Source organism: Erythrolamprus reginae, unplaced genomic scaffold, assembly GCF_031021105.1.
Source record: "Erythrolamprus reginae isolate rEryReg1 unplaced genomic scaffold, rEryReg1.hap1 H_1, whole genome shotgun sequence".
NCBI classification, from domain to species: Eukaryota; Metazoa; Chordata; class Lepidosauria; order Squamata; family Dipsadidae; genus Erythrolamprus; species Erythrolamprus reginae.
The window spans coordinates 2,541,333-2,566,167 of record NW_027248462.1 but is presented as its reverse complement, the minus strand read 5'-3'; the positions used below and the strand labels follow the sequence as shown (position 1 = coordinate 2,566,167).

Here is a 24,835-nt window from a genome sequence, read left to right as displayed (position 1 = left end):
GTACACATTTTGCAGGCTAAACTATCTATAAATTGAAAAATAATTCACAAAAAAGGAGGCAGGCGGGCTTTTATGAACAAAATAAACCAATAAGCATTAATTTTTTATTTCAATTTTCATTTCATTGTGTGCAGAAATGTTCAACCTAGTTTCCAAGGGAAAGAAGTTTTCAAATTGACCAAATATAAGCACTTAAAATAAAGAATTTTCGGTGTGATTCACAGAGACTCGTAAACAGTACAAGTGTGACTTTTTTTTGCCCAGCAAAAACTAAGCCCCCCCATCCCCCAAAAAATTCTCATAGAGAGAACCCCTGAAATGATGAAAAGTCATGAAATTTCAAGTTTTAGAAATGCAGGGAAAATTTTTTACAGGTTCTCAAACTTTGATTTCGTGTTGCACAGACTCGAACAGAACAGCAAGGTTAAGATGTTGGTTATTACCTATAAAGCCCTAAATGGCATAGGGCCAGACTATTTATGGGGCTGTCTTCTGTCACATACCTTCAGTGACCAACTAGAGCCCACAGGGTCACCCTTCTCAAGGTCCTGGCATTCAAACAATTCCACATGGGAGGGCCTTCTCTGTGGTGGCTCTGGCTCTGTAGAACTATCCCCAGAGACTCATATGGCTTCCAGAAGGCTGTGAAAACATGGCTGTGGTGGCAGGCTTGTGGCTATGAATAAGACCAACCAGCTCTGACCAAGAAGAATGAATATTTGTTGAATGACTGTTTTTATTTCTGGGGTTTAAACTGTTTTTATATTATTTTATTGTTGTATGCCACCCAGAGTCTGATAGGAGCTTGGCAGCTTCTAAATTTAATAAATTAAATAATTAAAAATTAAATTAAATTAAATTAAATCAAATCTGAATGCACTATTCCAAATGTGGCCTTACCAAGGCATTATATAGTGGTATTAACACTTCACATTCATTCATTCATCCATTTATTCATCCATCCATTCATTCATTCATTTATTTGACTTCTATGCTGCCCAATCCCATGGGACACATGATCTTATCTTTTATTATGTCATTCGCTGCTCAAGCTTTCTTCTCCTAGAGGTAAAATTGAAACAACACATGTCCATGCTAGATGTAATACCTCATCTCTACTTCCATTGTTAAGTGAATCACCATGGAAATACAGCATTTCATGTTACTATTATTTGGGATTTTACATTTATGTTCTGTATTAAATCCACTTGTTAGAATCTGATCATTAACGTTGTGAAATAGAAATGATATGACCTTTAGATGCTATGGGAGACATAAATGTGCATTAGTTGTGAAATTCTTGAATGATGAACATATGTATATAGGCTACTGTGATTTTTATAAATACAAGGATTTGCAGAAAAATCATTATAATGCTAAACAGTGGATGAGATAGATAATAAGTGACAAATTTAAATTTGTCTATGGCTGTTATATGAGTTAGTTTTAGTTAATAAAATTGGATTAACTCCAAGTTATCCAGTGAACAATAACGGTTGAAAACTAGCAACAGAGTTTAGAGTTTTTCCAGAAGTTCATTCATAATACTTATTTGAATCTGGGATCATCCTAATCAATCTTAACAAAAATATGCCACTCAATCAAAGAAAAGGTTGTTGTGATAAATGAACAAGTAAAGGTATTCAAATACTTGAAGGAAGGAAGAGCATACGTGAATAATATGTCAAAGCATGGATTCTTTATGGAAGCAAATTGATGGGACAAATTCAGATAATCATAGGATTGTAGATTTCAAAGAGAACATAAGAATCACTCAGTCTCACAATGCAAGCATATGATATAAAAGCATATGCTGACATATTTCAGTGGGGGTTGCTGCTGGTTTGGCCTGATTCTGCTAACCAGTAGCAGCAGTGGTGGGAGGCTCCGCCTACCCATCTGGGACATTTCTGTGCATGCTACCACATGAACCAGTAGCAATGTGTTTTAGAGCCCACTACTGCTTTAAACTTAGAGTGGATACACAATTTCTTTTGTCAATCATGGTTCTCCCCCCCCCCCAATACTAGGTTTTTAATTTATGTATATAATTTTCATTTCCTAGTTCTCGACTGGCTCTTCTCCAAATGAAAGCCCTTTCTACTACCACTTGGTACCAGGTGAAGAACTGCATTATATGGGCATTATTCAACTACTTTTGTACTTCAGATGGACTTGGGTTGGAATACTTGTTTATGGACTTGGTGGAAGAACATTTCAACACCTAATCTTTTCATTGTTTGCTGTCCATAAAATCTGTGTTGCCTTCTTGGGGCAGTTCAGACCAGTATATTTTACAAATTATTTAGAGGGTTTGGAATTGCTTGTTGAAATTTTTCACCTTCTTGTTAATAGCAAAGCCCAAACTGTAATAGTCAATGATAATAATATTTCAAATTTAAGATTTTTGTTGTATCTACCTGAAATGGAAACAGTTTCTATAAAGCTAAAAGGTAAAGTTTGGATAATGGCTTCCCAAATGGGTCTTGCATCATTCTTTTATCAGAAAAGCTGGGATATACAAGTCTTCCATGGCGCTCTAAGCTTTTCACCTTACTCCAACGAAGTTGCAGGATTCCAATATTTTCTCCAAACAAGAAACTATTTCTCCTCCAAAGAGGATGGTTTCCTCAAAAATGTGTGGGAGCAAGCATTTGGCTGTGTGTTTCCAAATCCATCTGAGAATGAGGAAGCAGATGATGTCTGTACAGGGAGAGAGAAACTGGAAACCCTTCCTGGGGCCTTTTTTGAAATGAGGATGACCAGTCACAGTTACAGTATATACAATGCAATATATGCCACGGCACATGCTTTGCATGCCATGAAGTTGAGTCAACAACATAGGTGGAATTTGAGTGGCAAAATGTTTGGTCTTGAGGATCTTCAGTCATGGCAGGTAATTTTATGTTGGACATCAATTTAAATTCTACTGACTCTTCAGCATCTCACAAGCTCCTGACCATAAAGAACTGTGATATATAGATGGGAAGTTAGTAAAGTCTAACTTTCTTCTTTATATTTCTGCCTACTTTTGTGGAATTGGTAATAGTATTACAAAATAATAATGTTGACAAGTAAGTTCAAAGCTTGATTATTATTTTGTGTAGTTGATTAATTTAAAAAATATTTTAGATATAAAGTGATCTTATCTTCCCTAATCAATTTACCTTTAATAATATCAGAAGACAAGTTTGTTAGTTATTGCAAAGATAATGGAAACTTATTTATTTGTTGAGTAACATATTTTCCCAAATAAGATATATTTTTGCATATTAAAGTATGTATAATTTTCTTGAACTTGATTATTTGTTAGTAGACCATAGAAATGATTTTGGATCAAGAATCACAGATAGTTATGCTTGAGAGAAAATATAGCAGTTTAGAATAGAACAATCTTTCAGTTATGTAACATGTTTCAAGTAAAATAATGTATATGTTATTTATTACTTTATAGTTCTATACATTAATCTTGCTTTCCTCTTATATATTTGTTTCATATTCAGCTTCATTTCTTTTTGAAAAGAGTCTCATTTAATAACAGTGCTGGAGAAGAAATTTCCTTTGACCAAAATAGAAAACTGATCACAGGACTGGAGATTGAGAACTGGGTCACCTTCCCCAACCAGTCGTTCCATCGAGTCAAAGTTGGGAAGCTAGATCCTTGGTCCGCAGAAGACAAAATGTTCACCATTCATGAGGAAACTATCAATTGGCCCAGCATTTTTAATCAAGTAGGCTATGCACGGAGGTTATTTCACTTGATTGACATGATATCCTGAAGGATATTCTATATTATATTACTTGAAAGAATTGTGTGCAAGTGAAGGGTTCAAGATTTCTGAACATAAGGGATGCCTAATTGGTTACATAAATTAGTATAGATTAGTATAGAATTTCCTAATTTCCAAAAATAACGTTATTTTTCATCTTAAAAGTCAATCCTGATATATAATGTTTAATCCTATATTATTGTAACTATGAGGTCAAATATATTTTGCAGCAGTGGCGGAGTAACGACGCGGACACAGAGCTGGATTTAAAACTGGGTCATTTTTATTAATTAAATTATCATAAATTTAATTCAACTTAACAAGGACCCACAAGGGTGGAAATGACATCAGAAAAACTTCCGGGGCAACATATGGGCGTAGCTCCATGCTGATCCAGGTGAAGGGGCCACGCGCTCACCTGGATCCCAGCTATGCGAATGCATGTGGGAGGTCTTGCCGTCTAACCCCTGAAAGGGGATAGAAATGGGCGAGACCCAAATGCAGGTTCTCCCCAATTGCTCAGATCAATTTAAAGGCACCATGAGCCCTTGGAGAGAATCTGCCAATCATCCCCAAAGATGCCCAAGGGAGAACACGCAGTTGCTAAAACACCACCCAATTTCCTCCCCTAACCTGCCAACCCAATGACCAAAGATAAGCCAATTAAAAGCTAATCAGGGAGTGAAGCACTCCCTAACCATCCATCCTTCACCACAGTGTGGAATAGGCGAAAAAACGGTCGCAGAAAATACCAAGACCACCAAAAATTCATATTCAGCCCCCTAAGGGCGACCCCAGTAGCACACTGAAAGATAGGGAGGGCGGGCAGGTATTCGCCAGCTCGTCGTCTGGGCAAAAAGGAGGCCCCAAGCCTCCACAGCCCCTTTTATAGGGCTGGAAGGTCCGCCCCCCGATGACATCATCGGGAAAGGCCAATGACCAGCAGGGCCGGGATCTCGCGAAATCTCACGAAATCTCATGAGATCCAGGCCTTCAAAATGGCAGCTGTGCCGGGAGCTGCGTCTCCTGGCCCTGCCGCAAATCCGGGCTGGGGAGGTAAGTCACCGGCCGGGCATTGCAGCAGAGGCGAAGTAACGACGCAGACACAGAGCTGGATTTAAAACTGGGTCATTTCTATTAATTAAATTATCATAAATTTAATTCAACCTAACAAGGACCCACAGGGTCAACCAAATTACTTCTGGGGCGGAAATGATGTCAGAAAAACTTCCGGGGCAACATAAGGGCATAGCTCTATGCTGATCCAGGTGAAGGGGCCACGCCCTTCGAATGCATGTGGGGGGTCTCACCGTCTAACCCCTGAAAGGGGATAGAAATGGGTGAGACCCAAAGGCAGGTTCTCCCCAATTGCTCAGATCGATTAAAAGGCACCATGAGCCCTTGGAGAGAATCTGCCAAACATCCCCAAAGATGCCCAAAGGAGAACACGCAGTTGCTAAAACACCACCCAATTTCCGCCCCTAACTTGCCACGGAGTGGGGGTCAGATCTCTATCTTGGCCTCCAAACTCCCCCCTCTACCTGCCCGCACAGGGACCTCTGCAGGTCCTGTAAAAACATGGCATTCCCCTGTCCATTTTCCATTCAGTCTGTTCCAATACACTTGCAATTTCTAAACAAGGTTTCTTCTCATTAAATTTGCCAACAGCAGTTTAGATTCTAATCTAGCCAATTATAAATCTGGTTTGTCTAGAGTTGCTTGTATCTGGATATCCTTTTTAGGTTGATTTAAAACCATTGTTCTTTTTGCAAACTTTTACCATTTTTTAAAATTTGAACTTGTAGACTAAAAGGCATTTTATTTCCTGAAAACTTCTCAAAAGTGTTTATCAGTGAAGAGCTACCAAAATTTTTACTATCACACTGTGGGCGTGGCATATGTAGGATACCCTGCATTTTTTTTCAACATCTTTCAGTGCAAATTGGGTGCTCTGGGGTGGAGCTCCATTTTCGCTACCTCAATGCGTTCCCCCTCCCCCATCCAGGCAGTAGCCCACCTCAGGTGCATATAGACATAAACAGTTCCTTTCAAGGAGAGGAGTTATATATACTATAATAAAATAGCTGCATAAAACATTGAGATAATATTTATCACAGTGAAGAAATATCAAAATGGGAAAAGAAAAATTCCCATCAAAAATTAAAAAATTAACACCAGAGCTTTTAAAAAGTTAAGAAAATATAAAATTCAATCAGTCAGTTAACTTTTAAAAGAAAGAGTAAAATAGAAAATTAAAAATTCACAGTTCAAACCAAAATGTGCTTTAAAAATATTTTATTTAAGGAAAAATGGAGAGTCCACTGTCTGACGTCTCCTAGTGGGAATTGTGATCCTCAAGATTTCTCTTCCCAGGTGGGTCTGCAGTCATCCAAGGTTGTGTTGGGTCATTCCTAACTTCTCCCATTCAGATCTAAGGAGCATGTTGCCAAAGAACCTGCTTTATCAGCAAAGTCAGCAGTTCATTGGTAAGAAAAACAGATTGTCTCAGCACTCAGTAAGCCATCTTGGAGGAAGCTGCTCTTAAAGAAAGATATTTTGTGTTAATATTTATAACTAATGAAAGTTATAAATATTTTTGCAATTTTCTTTCCCCCCCCCTATAAATTCTTTGGAAATTTAATGTCACATTGAAATGTTCCTTTCATTAAATTTATAAAATGCAATTAAGGCATTACACAAATCATTTTAATAGTGATTTAAACTTTAATTATTTAAATTCATTGATGGGATTAAATATAATTTATTTAAAGTTTGAAAAACATGTTTCTTTATTTCTGTATTACTCGTTGTAAAACCTTAAAACATAAAACAATTTCTTCAGCACAGTAGTCCTTGACTTACAACAGTTCATTTAGTGAGCATTTCAAGTTACAACAATATTGAAAAAGTGATATGATTGGTGTTCACCACTTATGCACCATCCCCATGGTCACATGATCAAAATTCAGGCATTTTGCAATTTACTCAAATTTATGACGGTTGCAGTGTCTTCTCAGGGATGCATGATTTTCTTTGGTGGCTTTCTGATAAACAAACCATATTCACTTAAGAACCTTGTTGCTAATTTAATACCTGCAGTGATTAACTGAACAACTGTGACAAGAAAGGTCATAAAATTGGGCAAATTGGTTAACAAATGCCTCATAGAAACATAGAAACATAGAAGTCTGACGGCAGAAAAAGACCTCATGGTCCATCTAGTCTGCCCTTATACTATTTTCTGTATTTTATCTTAGGATGGATATATGTTTATCCCAGGCATGTTTAAATTCAGTTACTGTGGATTTATCTACCACGTCTGCTGGAAGTTTGTTCCAAGGATCTACTACTCTTTCAGTAAAATAATATTTTCTCATGTTGCTTTTGATCTTTCCCCCAACTAACTTCAGATTGTGTCCCCTTGTTCTTGTGTTCACTTTCCTATTAAAAACACTACCCTCCTGGACCTTATTTAACCCTTTAATATATTTAAATGTTTCGATCATGTCCCCCCTTTTCCTTCTGTCCTCCAGACTATACAGATTGAGTTCATTAAGTCTTTCCTGATACGTTTTATGCTTAAGACCTTCCACCATTCTTGTAGCCCGTCTTTGGACCCGTTCAATTTTGTCAATATCTTTTTGTAGGTGAGGTCTCCAGAACTGAACACAGTATTCCAAATGTGGTCTCACCAGCATTCTATATAGTGGGATCATAATCTCCCTCTTCCTGCTTGTTATACCTCTAGCTATGCAGCCAAGCATCCTACTTGCTTTCCCTACCGCCTGACTGCACTGTTCACCCATTTTGAGACTGTCAGAAATCACTACCCCTAAATCCTTTTCTTTTGAAGTATTTGCCAACACTGAACTGCCAATACAATACTCAGATTGAGGATTCCTTTTCCCCAAGTGCATTATTTTACATTTGGAAACATTAAACTGCAGTTTCCATTGCTTAGACCATTTATCTAGTAAAGCTAAATCATTTACCATATTACAGACGCCTCCAGGAATATCAACCCTATTGCACACTTTAGAGTCATCGGCAAATAGGCAAACCTTCCCTACCAAACCTTCCCCTATGTCACTCACAAACATATTAAAAAGAATAGGACCCAGAACAGACCCTTGTGGCACACCGCTTGTAACCTGACTCTGCTCAGAATACTCGCCATTAACAATAACTCTCTGATGTCTACGCTTCAGCCAGCTGCAAATCCATTGAACTATCCAGGGATTAAGTCCAATCTTCACTAATTTATCTATCAGCTCTTTATGTGGAACCGTATCAAAGGCTTTGCTGAAGTCCAGGTAGGCAATATCCAGGGCACCACCTTCATCCAACACCTTTGTGACATAGTCAAAGAAATCAATGAGATTAGTCTGACATGATTTGCCTTCAGTAAAGCCATGCTGATTTGGGTCCAATAAGTTATTGTTTTTTAGGTGCTGATTTATCCTCTTTTTGAGTAGAGTCTCCATCATTTTAACTACAACTGATGTCAAGCTAACTGGCCTGTAGTTACCAGCTTCTTCTCTACTGCCCTTCTTGTGAATAGGCACAACACTGGCCATTCTCCAATCCTCAGGAACTTCTCCTGTTAACAAGGATTGGTTAAACAAATCAGTCAGGGGGGTAGTAATGACAGATCTGAGTTCTTTAAGAACTCTGGGGTGGATGCCATCTGGACCCATTGCCTTATTTATCTTTAATCGTTCAAGTTCTTCTAAGACATCGGCTTCTAAGATCACTGGAGCTGAATCCGTACAGCTGGAAGCAATGCTATATCCCTCTATAGTATTATTTTGTAAGGTGTCTTTTGAGAAAACTGAACAGAAGTAGCTATTGAAATGGTCAGCGATCTCCTTATTCCCATTAATGCATGTATTATTCCCGGTACTAAGCTTCATGATGCCGCAGTTTTTCTTCTTCTTATCACTAATATATCTGAAGAAGGTTTTATCCCCCTTCTTTACAGATTTCGCAATTTCTTCCTCTTTTGAGGCTTTAGCAGCATATATTATCTGTTTCGCCTCCTTCTGTCTCATTTTATATACCTCCCTATCAGCTATACTTCCAGACTCTTTATACCTCCTATAGGCAGCCTTTTTTTCATTGACTATAGCCCTTACATCATTGCTAAACCATAGCGGTTTCTTCTTCCTTTTACCTTTAGTTATTTGTCTTACATACAGTCCAGTGGCTTTTAAGATGGCCTTTTTTAATACAGTCCACTGGATGCTCGCTCCTGCCATTTTATCCCTCCCCTTTAATTCATTATCTAAATATTCTCCCATTGCATTAAAATTTGTTTTTCTGAAATCCAATACTTTGGTTGCATTATAGGATTGCTCACAATGAGTTTTTACATCAAACCACAAACATAGATGGTCACTGCAACCTAAATTTTCTCCCACCTTGACATCTGAAACCCAATTCCCATTCGTAAAAACTAAATCTAGAATATTCTCCCCTCTAGTTGGTGTCTTAACCAGCTGTGCCAGAGCTGCTCCTGTAAAGGCCTCTACTATATTCTTACTTTTGCATGTAAGGGCACTGGGGATATTCCAGTCAACATCAGGCATGTTGAAATCACCCATAACCACAATATCTCCCTTTACTGCCATTTGGGTAATTTCATCCACCATCTTGTTGTCATATTCCTCGGATTGCCCTGGAGGCCTATAGATCACCCCAATTCTAATGACAGAACCTTCTTTATTTTGCATGCAAATCCAGAGAGTCTCTAGATCTTGACACGTATTTTGAATTAGTGTTGTTTTTAGACTTTCTTTAATATAAATGGCTACTCCACCTCCCCTTCTCTCTATTCTATCCTTCCTATACAGTGTATATCCTGGTATGGATATTTCCCATTCATTAGAATCCTTAAACCATGTCTCAGTTATGGCAACCAGGTCCAAATTATCTCTAGATATTATGGCCATTAATTCACAGAGCTTGTTGCTCAAGCTTCGAGCATTTGTGCACATTACCCGAAGAACATTATTTTCGTTATTAGTTTGCCCCTTATCATCAACAACTACATCTATATTATTTGCAGCTCCCTTTTCATAAGCTTCCAAAAACTGCTTTATCCTCATTGGTCGGGGACAGAAATCACCCACATCAGTTACATCTCTGTCCCCTTTACCTAGTTTAAATGCCTGTCCAAAAAAGTTCTGAATTCCTCACCGAGCACCTGGGTACCTCTGTATGATGGATGCAAACCATCCCTCTTAAACAACTCCCTATTAGACCACCTACTGACATCATGACTTACATAGCCAAAACCTTCAGCTTTACACCACTGCCTTAACCACACATTAAACTCTCTGATACACATTGTTTTATCCTCTTGGCCACAAACCAAGTGGCCTCACTTAATAACAGAAAAACAGAACTTAACAACAGAAATTTTGGGATCAATTGTGGCCACAAGTTTAAGACTACCTCTACTACAAACTATTTTCTCATTAGGAAATTAAAAGACTTTAAAAAAAATCTGAGGAATACTTTGAGAATAATTTGGGTAAAGAGATAAGCTTAATGACAGTATGGGATGCTGGGTGGCTATTTTATACAGTACAATAGCTTAGAGTAGAAAAAAATCCCAGGGAAAGATGCAAAGGATATTGGACAAAATTAGACAGAAGGAAATTCAGCTACAAAAGACACCTAGGATCGTAAAATTGTTATGGCAATAATGATCTTTCTTAGCTATACAAGAAATAGAAAGAAAATTGAACTATGCAAAACAAAGACATTTCAAATTTTCAAATAAACCAGACAAATGGTTGGCAGATAAATTAAGAAAAGAAAGAGCAAAAACAATAATTGGAAAAATGTGTAAAGGCAATAATGTAATAACAAACAATGAACTTATTAAAAAATCATTTCATAAATAGTAAAAATGACAGGCGATAGCTATGTTAACAATAGATGAATATGTTTTAAGACAGCAGCTATTACCAACCCAGAAACAACTTATGGATGATCCAGTAACTGAGATATCAGAAACTATGATATCTTCCTGGACCCAGATGCTCTCACAAGCCAATACCATTTATAAGTGCTTCGAGGATGAACTTCTTCAACCACTAAAGGACATAGTGAATGATATATTTCAGGGGGGAAATTTACATGGAAAGCAACATTATATTGTTCCCAAGGAAGGGTAAAGATCAATGTTCCCTCTATTTTTTTCCAGTGTGGGTGGAAAAGTATAGTGTCTGAGCGGCAGTCCCTTCGGGACTGGGCAGCATAGAAGTATAAGTTTCAAGTTTCAAGTTTATTGGATTTATATGCCGCCCCTCTCTGAAAACTCGGGGCGGCTAACAACAATCATGAAAATATACAATAAAATCCAATACTAAAAGCAAATTAAAACCCCTTAATATATAAAAACCAAACATACGTAAGTAAGTAAGTAAGTAAGTAAGTAAGTAAGTAAGTAAGTAAGTAAGTAAGTAAGTAAGTAAATAAACAGGAAAAAAAGTCCTTTATTTTTAATTAAAAGAAATTAATAATAAAACAAAAACAAAATCTATTACTATTAAAACTAAAACAACCAGAAAAACCAAAAACCACAACTATTAATAAATCCATGCTTTAAAATCTTCATTTCTTAAATATTTATCACAGTATTATAGTAATCTAGTAATACTTTGAAAATCTACCTGAACACCAATACATCAATTAATATATTTCCATAAATTATACTTTTCTATAATTTCATTCAATTTTTCCAAGCTCAATTAATTTTCAGGCACTTAGCATTTACTATTATTAACTTTCATCAATCTTCTACATTTCCAAGTTTATTTTAAATTCATAATGCAAACTCATAAAACCATACAGTACATATCATAAACCCCTTATTTATCATATGTATCTTCCATTAATTTTACCTATGTAATTCTATATAGTTCTAAAATTCTAATCCAATTTTTTAAATTAATACATCCTAATATTAAACAATACCTAAATATATCTTTTACTAATATTCCATAGTCAATCCATATTTAATAATCAATAATCCCTCCTCAAATTTCTACCACTGTTCTCATTTCTGGATACCTCTCCTGTCTCTCCCCCTTTTCTGTCTCATTCGTTTCTCATTCCTCCCTCCCTTTTTCTCTCATTCCTTCCCCCTCTCATTTCTCCTCTTTTTCCATCCCTGTTTCCTCCCCCCTTGTGTCTCTCTCTGTGTGTGTATGTGCGCGCGCGCACACGCATGAACTCTTGAACCATTTCCAAAAACAAGTGAGGGCTGAGGGTTTTTTTCTCTGTTATTATTTGGGTGCTTTTTACTATATGCTTTAAATCAAGAGTCACTTCTTTTTGCATTTCTCTCTCTTTCCTCTCATTCTCTGCCTCAATAATTTTCTCATTTCTCTTTTTTCTCCGCTTTTTTCTATCATTTCTCTCTCTCTCTCTTCCTCCCTCCCTTCTCTCTCCCTCTCTCTTGCTTTCTTCTCTCTATTGCTTTCTTCCCCCCTCTCTCCCTTCCTTCTCTCTCTCTCTCACTTTCTCTTTCTCTCTCTCTTTCTCTCTCTCTTTCTCTCTCTCTTTCTCTCTCCCCCTTTTGCTCTCTCTCTTTTTCTCACTTTCTCTCTCTCTCCCTCTCACTTTCTATCTCGCTCTGTCTCTTGCTCTCTCTTTCTCTCTCTCTCTTGTTCTCTCTCTTGTTTTCTTTCTCTCTCTCTCTTTCTCTCTCTCGTTTCTCTCTCTCTCTTGCTTTCTCTCTCTCTCTCTTCCTCTCTTGTTTTCTCTCTCTCTCTTGCTTTCTTTCTCTCTCTTGTTTTCTTTCTCACTCACTCTTTCTCTTGTTTTCTTTCTATATCTCTTTCTCTCTCTCTTGTTCTCTCTCTCTTGCTATCTCTCTTTCTCTCTTCACCTCTTACTGTCTCTCTCTTTTCTCACTTTCTCTCTCCTTATCTCTTTCTATCTCTCTCTGTCTGTTGCTCTCTCTCTCTTTCTCTCTCTCTTGTTCTCTCTCTCTCTCTCTTGCTTTCTCTCTCACTCTTTCTCTTGTTTTCTTTCTATCTCTCTTGCTTTCTTTCTCTCTCTTGTTCTCTCTCTCTTGCTATCTCTCTTTCTCTCTCTCTCTTTCTCCCCACTCTTCTCTGTCTCTCTCTTTTTCTCACTTACTTTCTCCCTCTCTCTTTCTTTCTATCTCGCTCTGTCTGTTGCTCTCTGTGTGTGTGTGTCAGCGAGGGGGCTGCGAGAGTGCATTCTCGGAGTGCTTCAGGAATGCCTGCCCTGCCTCTTCTGCAGCCCCCTCGCTGACAGCCCAGGATGAAAGCACTCCAAGCGAAGGGGCTGCGGGAGGAGGCATTCTCAAAGCCCTTGGAGAGAACCATCTCACAGACCCCTGGCTGGGAGTGCAGATGATGATGAGGAGAAGCTGCAGCCGCCACTGCCGCTGCAACCACTGCTGCGGGAGGAGCTGCACCCCAAGGCGGGAGGTGGAGGAGGAGAAAGCTGAAGAGGGCACGGATCAGGCTGGCAGGGGCACAAGGGGGACGGAGGTGCCTGGGGTGGTGGGGGAGGCTGTGGCTCCCTTTCCTTCTCCCACTGCCTATGTCTAAACAAACTAAAAACAACAATGCTGATCAAGAATATACTTTCTCAGGATGATATATTAAGCAAAAAGTTGGGTTTTAAGGTTGAAAAATGGTGAGATATTTAGGAATTATGTTAACAAATACAAATATAAAATTATGTCTCTTTTTAGAGACATATTCAACAGGATTTACAAAGATGGGATAAATTGTACGTATTACTATTGGGTAAAATCTCTGTAATCAAGATAAATATTTTAGCAAAGATGCTTTTTTTACTTCAGATGGTACTAAAACTTACAACTGGCAATCCATTTAAACAATGGCAGAAGGACATTTCTAAGTTTGTTTGTTTGTTTATTTGTTTGTTTGTTTGTTTGTTTGTTTGTTTGACTTCTATGCCGCCCAATCCCAAAAGACTCAGGGCGATTTTCAATAATAATATAAATAGAAATAGAAATAGCTACAGAACAATAAAAAGAAGTCAAATGTAATCTAAAACTATAAAACCCCGTATTAAAATAAACCCACTAGTTATAAAGCAGTCATAATCCCATACATATATACCATTCATACAGTGTAGCCCTGTCAGTTATTAGTTTATGGCCCCCCAGGCCTGCTGGAAAAGCCATATTTTCATGCCCTTATGGAAGGCCAGTAGGGTGAGAGCAGTATAGACATGGGGGTGGGGGATACTTGGTTCCATAGGGCTGGGGCAGCCACAGAGAAGGCCCTCCCCCATGGTCCCGCCAGCTTGCATTGCTTCATATGGCAAGGGAATAAAAACAAGAATTAGGTATAAGCTACTGCAAGATCTTAAGAAAAGATGGGATTTGGTTTCTATCAGATATGATATTGTATATTTACAACCTGCTGCTTGACCTGGCCAAAGAATGGGTGAGCATCCAGAATAATGCTTGAATTAGAGGGCCATGAATTAAGGTTTCGAGGGCATGGCTACTTATGGTATGATAAACGTAAAGTGAATGTTGATTTTAATAATCATTTTGTTAGATATGCCAAACTAAAGTTTGGAATAAATATAAAACAAGGCTATCTTGGAAGCTGCCCCTTTCAGTGTCACCCTAGGAAACCTTTTTAAAATAAATGATGGCAAAGCCAGACTGGTATGGTAAAAGTTTACCTCTCAACTCTAGTGACCCAATATTAAAGTAGAAGGAAGAAATTGAATCAGAAGGTTATGTTTGCCATTAATTTAATTAACAACTAAAAGAAAGATTTAAACTGGACAAAAAGTGCTATGGACTTCGTTAAAAATGAATTGAAAATTTCATTATGTGGCAACAATGAACATATTATTGTTAAGATTTATTTCTATTGTTATTGAAATTAAATTTGAAAAATGAATGCGTAGAACATTGTATGATTCAGTGAGCAGGAAAGTTTGGACATAATATAATGTTTGAACAATGGGAAAATATGTGGATGAAAGATTTAAAATTTATATTAATTTATAATCTATAAGATTATGTACTGTTGAAATTTAACACTAGATAAATGTATAAAGATGTATAAAGATATGTCAAAGGAATGCTAGAAGTGTAAAAGTAAAGAAGGGACTTTTTATCATCTTTGAGGAACATGTAATAAAGCAAAAAATATATATCATATTTTAATAGAGAATTTTTTAAAGATGGAGATAAAAAGGAAACCAGAATGTTTTCTTTTGCTGCCTAATGGAAAAAGAACTTGAGAAAAAGTGAGGAACTCTCTGAGTCTGCGGAGAGGGGCGGCATACAAATCTAATAAATAAATAAATCTAATAAATAAATAAATAAACTTTGTTATTATATATGTTGACAGCAGCAAGTCGATTGTATGCAGAAAAATGAAAGAACACTTTGATTCCTATTATTCGATTTGATTATTTCTATTATTTGATTATTCCAATCAAAATAATTTCAGCACTAGGGAATAGTCTTTTCATTTAAGAAGAAACAAGGTTTGCCTATATAATTAGTAGAACTTAAAAAGTATTCAATCTGGAATAGTTTGGTAATGTCACTGAATCTCAAATTGGAATTCTTTATTTGTAGAACATTGATCAACCATTATTTTTAACTTTTTCCCACAAATACATGATTAACATTTTCCTTCTTTCATTTTTTGGGCAGACCATACCTGTTTCAGTGTGTACCAACAGCTGCCTGCCTGGATATTTTAAGAAAAAGCAGGAGGAGAAGCCTTTTTGCTGCTATAATTGTCTCCCGTGTCCTAAAGATAAAATGTCCAGCCAGAAGGGTAAGAGACATTCAAAACCAAATTTCCTTATTGTTTTGCAGGTTACCTCAAGCAGATCCATGAACATGAGGGGTGCCTCAGGGGTCGGTCCTCTCCCCCTTGCTATTTAACATCTACATGAAACCGCTGGGTGAGATCATCCAAGGACATGGGGTGAGGTATCATCAATATGCCGATGATACCCAGCTTTACATCTCCACCCCATGCCCAGTCAACGAAGCGGTGGAAGTGATGTGCCGGTGCCTGGAGGCTGTTGGGGCCTGGATGGGTGTCAACAGACTCAGGCTCAACCCGGATAAGATGGAGTGGCTGTGGGTTTTGCCTCCCAAGGACAATCCCATCTGTCCGTCCATTACCCTGGGGGGGGGATTATTGACCCCCTCAGAGAGGGTCCGCAACTTGGGCGTCCTCCTCGATCCACAGCTCACATTAGAGAACCATCTTTCAGCTGTGGCGAGGGGGACGTTTGCCCAGGTTCGCCTGGTGCACCAGTTGCGGCCCTATCTGGACCGGGACTCATTGCTCACAGTTACTCATGCTCTCATCACCTCGAGGTTCGACTACTGTAATGCTCTCTACATGGGGCTACCTTTGAAAAGTGTTCGGAAACTTCAGATCGTGCAGAATGCAGCTGCGAGAGCAGTCATGGGCTTACCCAGGTATGCCCATGTTTCACCATCACTCCGCAGTCTGCATTGGCTGCCGATCAGTTTCCGGTCACAATTCAAAGTGTTGGTTATGACCTTTAAAGCCCTTCATGGCACTGGACCAGAATATCTCCGAGACCGCCTTCTGCCGCACGAATCCCAGCGACCGATTAGGTCCCACAGAGTGGGCCTCCTCCGGGTCCCATCAACTAAACAATGCCGGTTGGCGGGCCCCAGGGGGAGAGCCTTCTCTGTGGCGGCACCGACTCTCTGGAACCAACTCCCCCCGGAGATCAGAACTGCCCCTACTCTTCCTGCCTTCCGTAAACTCCTCAAAACCCACCTTTGCCGTCAGGCATGGGGAAACTAAACATCTCCCCCTGGGCACGTTGAATTTATATATGGTATGCTTGTGTGTGTGTATGTTAGCATAGGGGGTTTTCTTAAATTTATAATATTTTAATTAATTGGACTATGTATTGGATTGTTTTTCACTTGTTGTGAGCCGCCCCGAGTCTTCGGAGAGGGGCGGCATACAAATCCAAATAATAAATAAATAAATAAATAAACATATAAATATAACACCTGAATTATATTTTCATCAATTAAGATATTTTTTCCTCCTATAAAGAAGTATTCTCCAACCCTTTCAAGAAAGACCTCAGAGTAAAGAATTTAAGTGTTTTTGCTGGTGTAAACTGGAAAGTCTTCATTGGAGTTGGGGGCCTAGGTGACACAGAATATATCATTTCCAAGATACATTGATTTGTTTTTGAATTTATCTAATACTTTTTGTAAGGTTATGGATATCTGCGGTAAAAGAAGATGCTCAACGATGATGGAACTCTGTTGGAGCTCTTTATTTCTCCACTCTCCGGCATTAACTCACAATCACCCAATGTGATTACAGAGTGAAATGTTGGTAGCATCAAATATCCTGTGCACCCGCCACCATTTAAATTCACCATGCCACACCCCACAATTCCACACCTTGCCTCCATGTCATAATAAAACAAGTCATGTTCTATTCAAGATGTACTTCTCATGCGCATGTGTCTTATTGTTATGCATGTGATTAATGTCCACATCGATGGTTGCCCCAGCCACCTATAAGCTGGGCAGTGGTGGCAGGCTCAGGAAAAGATGGTATCAGACAGCTGATGGTATAGAGCCCTCTGAATAGCTGACCATAGAAAACTGCAGATGTGTTCAGTTCCCGCTGGAATGGCAGCTCTGATAAATCAGGGCTGACACTTTTATATAAAAGTTTCTATTAGGAATATGCTTTAAATGTAGAGTTGATTTTTAAAAAAATACATGTTGTTCTCATTTAGTGGCCACAATTGGGACTTGTCAGTCAGTCATTAAATGAAGCAACTGTTCTTGCAATGTTATTTCCGATTTCCTTTTCTCTATAGTCTGCGGAGAGGAGTGGCATACCAATCTAATAAATTATTATTATTATTATTATTATTATTATTATTATTATTATTATTATTATTATAGTTCTGCAAAAATAGATCCTCAATGAAAGAATTAGTGTCAAAGTTCCTTTTTTATTTCTTTTATAACTAGGAATGATTGCTAAACAAGGCAGTCACCAAATAAGGATTATCTGTAGCTCTTTCCCCCTTCCCCCATTCTTTACAATCCTTATCCCACAGCTGAGATAATTATCAAGAACATATAGTTGTTTGTATTTACATTCATTGGAGAGGAAGTGAATGTTGCAATATAATCAGGCAACAATAAGGAATGCACTTCAAAAGGAAGTTTGAAGTTGAACCAGCTACTTGCCTAGCACAGTGGCTGCTGTGAGCCAGGGGCCACTTGGGGGGTGGGAACAAAGGCCTTTATTGTCTTAACTCCGGCCTGTCAAACAGGCCAGATGCATCACACACAGGTCATGCCCACCCAGCTCTGCAAAGGCAAAACCATGTCACGTGATGCAATTGGGTTTACACTTGTGTTCTAATTGATGAGGGACATATGGATATTTTTAATTAACTATGGTAATTAAGGTGCTGAGTTAGTTAGCAGTTGCAGAACCCCAGGAATGGGAGGGTTCTTCAATAATAATAATAATAATAATAATAATAATAATAATAATAATAATTTATTGGATTTGTATGCTGCCCCTCTCCGTAGATTCAGGGCGGCTAACAACAATGATAAAAACAACATGTGACAATCCAATAATAAAACAACTAAAAACCCTTATTATAAAATCAAACATACACATAGACATACCATGCATAACTTGTAATGGCCTAGGGGGAAGGAATATCTCAACTCCCCCATGCCTGGCAGTATAAATGAGTCTTGAGTAGTTTACGAAAGACAGGGAGGGTAAGGGCAATTCTAATCTCTGGGGGGAGTTGGTTTCAGAGGGCCGGGGCCACCACAGAGAAGGCTTTTCCCCTGGGGCCCGCCAAACGACATTGTTTAGTTGACGGGACCCGGAGAAGGCCAACTCTGTGGGACCTTATTGGTTGCTGGGATTTGTGCGGTAGCAGGCAGTTCCGTAGGTACTCTGGTCCAAAGCCATGTAGGGCTTTAAAGGTCATGACCAACACTTTGAATTGTGACTGGAAACTGATCGGCAGCCAATGCAAGCTACGGAGTGTTGAGGAAACATGGGTGAATCTTGGAAGCTCCACGATGGCTCTCGCGGCTGTGTTCTGCACGATCTGAAGTTTCCGAACACTTTTCAAAGGTAGCCCCATGTAGAGAGCGTTGCAGTAATCGAACCTCGAGGTGATGAGGGCATGTCAAGTTTCCTGTTTCTCTTACACTGTAATTATGGTGTCTCTTAAAAAAATAACTCTAACATTTATGTACACACACTCACACTCTCTCTCACACACACACACACTCACTCACACACACACATCACATGTATTTGCTGAATTTGAAAATTAAGGGAGACTAGGATAGATCTATTTCTGGCCTTATCAGCTAGCCATACCCTCACTGGGATTTGAACTTGCAGCCTTTGCCTTGTAAGGCATATACATACAGAATGAAGTTTGTCAGCTATGAATAAATTAATTAACTGCCTTGAAAATGGCCCTGAGTTGGCTGAGAAGCAAAAGAAGCCTTAAGCTCCTCCCATATTTTGGTATACCAAGGTGATTCAACAGATCCATTAACAGCAAAATATGTTTCATATATATGTACATATGTATGTATATGTGTGTGTGTGTATATACCTACATATATACATACACACACACACACACACACACACACACACATATATCGGGCTTATTATTATCAGGTAGCCACACCTTACTGGGATTTGAATCTGGGCCTCTTCCTTGTAAGGCGGTGGCCTTAGCCTCTTGGCAACAGGATCACCACCTCTATCAGCTTGTATCAGGGAAGGGTTATGTGTGATTTTTTGTCGAGTCACCCTGGTATATGGGAGGAGCATACAGCTTCCCTTTTTGCTCTTGGTCCCACTAGGGGCCATATTCCAAGGCAGATAAGCATTTTGTAGATGACAACTATAATCTATCAGTGTAACATTTTTGCTGATAATAAAAAAGAGCCAAGGTATCGCAGCAGGTAGAGTGCTGTACTGCAGGCCGCTGAAACTGACTGTAGATCTGTAGATCAGTGGTTCAAATCTCATCACTGGCTCAAGGTTGTCTCAGCCTTCCCTCCTTCCGAGGTGGGTAAAATGAGGACCCGGATTGTGGGGGCAATAGGCTGGCTCTGTTAAAAAGTGCTATTGCTAACATGTTGTAAGCTGCCCTGAGTCTAAGAAGAAGGGCGGCATAAAAATTGAATAAGGAAATAAGGAAATAAGTAAAGAAAGAAAGAAAGAAAGAAAGAAGGAAGGAAGGAAGGAAGGAAGAGTACTATAGATCGATTTCAGGCTTATTTGCCCATATCAGGTAGCCATACCGTTGCTGGGATTTGAACCTGGGCCTCTGCCTTCTAAGTGTGTGTGTGTGTGTGTGTGTTGGATTAAGAAGGCTTCAGAAATTTTTCATGTAAGAAAAATAAGGGATAGCTTTCTTCCTTTTCCTTCAGTAAAATTATATGCATGGATGTGAACTTTAATTTTGTTGTATCATACAAAGTTTTAAAAAATTGATATAAATAATCTCAAAAGAAGACAACATTGAAGGTTGGTGGAGCAATAAAATGAAGCAAACAAGTAGAAGCTTCACAATTTGAAGCAAAAATACTAAATAAGGAACATTAAATAAACTCATGAAAAAATAACATTTTTTTCATATTCTCCTATGTTCTCTTATGACACAAATAAAAGAGAAAAAGTAAGATGGATATTATCAGGATCAGTGCTGTTTCATTAAATAACCTGTGTGATTATTTTAATAACAGAATGACTAATAAAAATGCTTATACATTTATACATTTAAATTGTAGATATGAATGACTGTTCAAAATGCCCTGAAGATCAATATCCAAATAAGGACCAAGATTCATGTATTTTAAAGAAAATGTATTTTTTGTCCTATGAAGAACCAATGGGAATATGTTTAGTTACTCTTGCACTTTTCTTTACTCTCTGTACAAGTGCAGTGCTCACAACATTTTTGAAGTATAACAATACTCCCATTGTCAAGGCCAATAACCGAAACCTCACCTATCTTCTACTCATCTCCCTTATCCTATGCTTCCTTTGTTCACTGCAGTTCCTTGTTGTGCCAGGCAATATAATATGTCTCTTCAGACAAATAAGCTTTGGTATTATCTTCTCAATGGCTGTATCTTCTGTTTTGGCAAAAACAATAACTGTAGTTCTGGCTTTCATGGCCACCAAGCCAGGATCCCAGATGAGGACCTGGATGGGAAGAAGACTGGCTACCTCCATTGTTCTTTCTGGTTCCCTGATTCAAGCAGGCATTTGCACAGTGTGGCTATTAACATTTCCCCCTTTCCCTGATATTGACACTCATTCAGAAATTGAGGAAATCATACTACAATGCAATGAAGGCTCATCTACCATGTTCTACTGTGTCCTAGGCTATATGGGCTTTCTGGCAGCTGCCAGTTTCACAGTAGCTTTTTTCTCCAGGAATCTCCCCAGCAGTTTCAATGAGGCTAAATGTCTCACTTTCAGTATGCTGATCTTCTGCAGTGTGTGGCTCTCCTTCATTCCATCCTACCTGAGCACGAAAGGCAAATACATGGTGGCTGTAGAAGTTTTCTCCATTTTGGCCTCTAGTGCTGGATTGTTGGTCTGTATATATTTCCCTAAATGTTACATAATTATTGTTCGCCCAGAGCTAAACAAGAAGGAACAATTAATAAAGAGAAAATATTAATAATACACAAATAAAAGAATTCCACTTCTATTATTTCTGACTTTTAGCATCCATTCTTTTAAGTTCCTAAACTTTAAATCACTTGGGAAAGCAGCAGAAATTTTCAGTCTTTCTGGTTACAAATGAAGATTGGTTGGTTAGCCCTTCTTCAGTTAAATTTGTAAATCTGAGAAATGTAGAGGACATATGTTTATTTAAGGAAGCAGTGAGCCCACCAAATAAGATGCACACACAATGGATTGAAACACTAAATGTTTTACTACTAATATTTTCTTAACAGTTTTAAGTCTTTATCCAAGTTTAGGAAATTCTAATAAGTCTTTTGATGAGCTGTTAATGAACATCTTAACAATTGGCCAGAGTCCAAGCACTAGGCAAAGCAGCAGTATCTAACTGAGTCGAGCAGATCTTTCTCAAAGATTTACTAAGGTTGGCAGAAAGCCCAAAGGGTAATTAGCGAAGGCAGGAATTTTGGTTGAAAATCACAAGCCAAATACATGAAGAACTGAAACAAAATTCTAGAATGGAATGGGGTTGTCTTCTGCGCCAAAGCACAGTGGGGCTGAACCTTAAATAGTCTAGGGGCAAGGCCTCCTCTTGAGTAGCTATTCTTGCCTTTTAGAAGCCCTGCAAATCCTAGCATCTTCTCCTGAGTCACTCATATGTACCTCAGGAGGTGCACAAGGCCAAGGGTGATCTTCAGCATCTGACACTGTGTGTTGTTCACTCTCAGGCTCTGGTCAAGGAACATGGGCTACTGGTACCATGCCACCAGTGCCTCTTGGTCCTCAAGAACCATTGCCCCCCAAGGTTTCTTTGGCATTGGCAAAGGCTACAACAGATCTGGGGTTGGTTACGCCCACTCAAGATGTTTGCCATTTTAAAAATGGAAGCATGCAAAGAAAAAAGACTATTGGATCTGGTGCTGGTTCAGCTTCCTTGCGATCTGCAGGAATTCCAAATTTTTATAGTCTGTCTAAATTTCCACTTGATGTCGGACCCACTCCAGGTAATGTCTCCATGTCCCAAAGGTGGTTTTGATGGCTAGCAATTCTTTTTCTCAGATGTTGATAGTTGCACTCTGATGGGTTTAGTTTGGAAGGATAGAATGTGCACTGGAACAAGGGATCACCATTCTTGTGAGTCTGGAGAAGCATGGCTTTGATGGCGATGTCTGATGCATCCATGCCCACCATGAATGGTTGGTGAGGATCTGGGTGCTTGATTATGGTCTCCTTCATGAAGGCCTCCTTTAAGCCCAGAATGCCTGCTGTTCAAAATGACCCCACTGGAACACGACTTTTTTCTTGAAGTAGCTGAGTAAGGGGAATGGTCAGAGTGGTGAACCTCAGACTGAATGCCCAATAATAGTTCATGAACCCCAGAAGTCACTGGACATTTTTTACTTGGCTAGGGGGCTGCCATGTTCTCAAGGCGTCAACCAGGATCCATTGCTATGACTTGTGGAGAAATGCAATCACCCAGGAAATCGATGGTGATCTGATTGAATTGACATTTCTCCACCTCTATTGGCATGGAAGTAGTGTTCCCACAGATACTGCAAGACCTGGCGGAGATGTTGGATATGACACTTTTGGCAGGTGTAATAAATCAAAATGTTGTCATGGTAGACCATGACAAATTGGTCCAACAGATCCCAGAAGATGTCATTCATGAAATGTTGGAAGACTGCAGGATCATTGGTTAACCTGAAAAGCATGACTGTGTACTCAAAATGGTCATACTGTGTACAAAACACCATCTTCCATTCATCCCCTTCATGTATCTGCATCAAGTTGGAGATGCCATGCAGGTCCAGCTCTGTAAGGATGGTCACCAACCGAAACCTCTCCATAAGTTCCAGAATCAGGGCAAAGGGTACCTATTGCACACTGTTATGACATTAAATTTTCTATAGTCGCAACAGAGGTACAAGTCTCCCGTTTTTGATTGTAGGTGTAGCTAGACACTGACCTTTAGCCAATCAGGACTGAGTCTGAAGTATAAAAGCACCCCTCTTCTATCACCCACCTCTTTTGACTCTGTTCTAGTCATAAAGGACAAGTCTTATCCCAGCCTTGGAAGGTATTCCATCAGTATCGGTGTCCTGTTTTTACTATCTCATTGCATGAGCTGTCTCCACAGTGACACTTGTCACTCTATTGGGTGGGGGGCCTCTGCCTGTTCCCTCTTTGAGCTTCCAGCTGAAGGTCCACATTCACTTAAATTACCATTCCAGTTGTTGAGGCAAGGACCAGGCCCTTTTCGGGTGTCAAGTCTGCTCGGCACCAGGTTTGCGTGACAGGGCTGCTCTTCTTTGCAATCTGACGGGGGAGAGGTTTGATTGCTGATGAGACTGTTTACATTCAATAAGCCACAAAAGTCAAGTGCTTGGGCAGCCAATGTACCTCTCTCTTCAGTTTCACAGCACTCCTTGACTGATTTCCATAGCAATGAGAGTTGCTGCCTGGATCTGAGGCCTACATCTGTCAATTGAGTAGGCAGGCTTCAGCACTTAGCTCAAAAAGCCATTAGCCACCTACTTGAGCCTCCTACATCATCAGAGCCTGTCATTGGCTCAGTATCTTGCCTGACTCTTCCATGCTGTCTGGCAATAGATCTCTCCATCCCCCTCCCACCCTCACTGACAAAAGCTAACTGGGTTACCTGACAATGTGACTTTCACCAGGATCTGCAATCCACTGCTTGTAGCCTACAACTCACATGGCAGCTCCCAAACCCAGGAAGATGGCTGAGAGAGTTAACAAGGGCAAAGCAAAAGAAAAAGGGGGGCATGCCAACAAGGTGGGGAATTCACAGCAGGGGGCTTCTCCCTCCTATCCGTCTTCCTCTGAAGTTATGGGGCTATCCCTTCAAGACCATCAACCTCTCCCTCCACTACCGAAGTCAAAGCTGGCTAATAAGGCTACAGAAGCTCTTAAAACCCTCATAGGGGCCAGAAGGGGATCTATGTCCAGAGAGGGACACCAGGCAACATCCTCCAGGCAGCAGGATAGCTCCCTCAGGACCTCTCTTCCAGGGCAAAGAACAGCAGCTCTCACCTGCTGGTGACAGCAGGTCAACTCAGGTTGAGTACTTCTCCAAAAAGAAGGGGATGGTCCTGGAAGCAGGGCAGAGTTGCAGACATGCATCTGGTCACTCTCTGATGCCCTGTCTCTGGACAATGTAGACCTTTGTCTTTTGGAGATGGATGTTTGGGGCTCCTCTGGAACTGTTCAGAACACAGGGCCCAGGCTTGAGTTGAGCCACCCCACCTTGAACCC

At 39.4% G+C, this 24,835-nt stretch overlaps 1 protein-coding gene across 1 annotated transcript in view; it reads left to right on the top strand.

Moving 5' to 3' along the window:
* LOC139155307 (vomeronasal type-2 receptor 26-like) overlaps positions 1–24,048 on the top strand; it is a 39,422-nt gene extending 15,374 nt beyond the window's left edge. The window contains exons 5-9 of the mRNA XM_070730428.1: positions 2,507–2,896; positions 3,504–3,731; positions 15,475–15,601; positions 20,650–21,511; positions 24,003–24,048. Coding sequence (XP_070586529.1) covers positions 2,507–2,896; positions 3,504–3,731; positions 15,475–15,601; positions 20,650–21,511; positions 24,003–24,048 — 1,653 coding nt within the window. The remainder of the gene's footprint in view (positions 1–2,506; positions 2,897–3,503; positions 3,732–15,474; positions 15,602–20,649; positions 21,512–24,002) is intronic.
* The last annotated feature ends 787 nt before the right edge of the window (positions 24,049–24,835 follow it).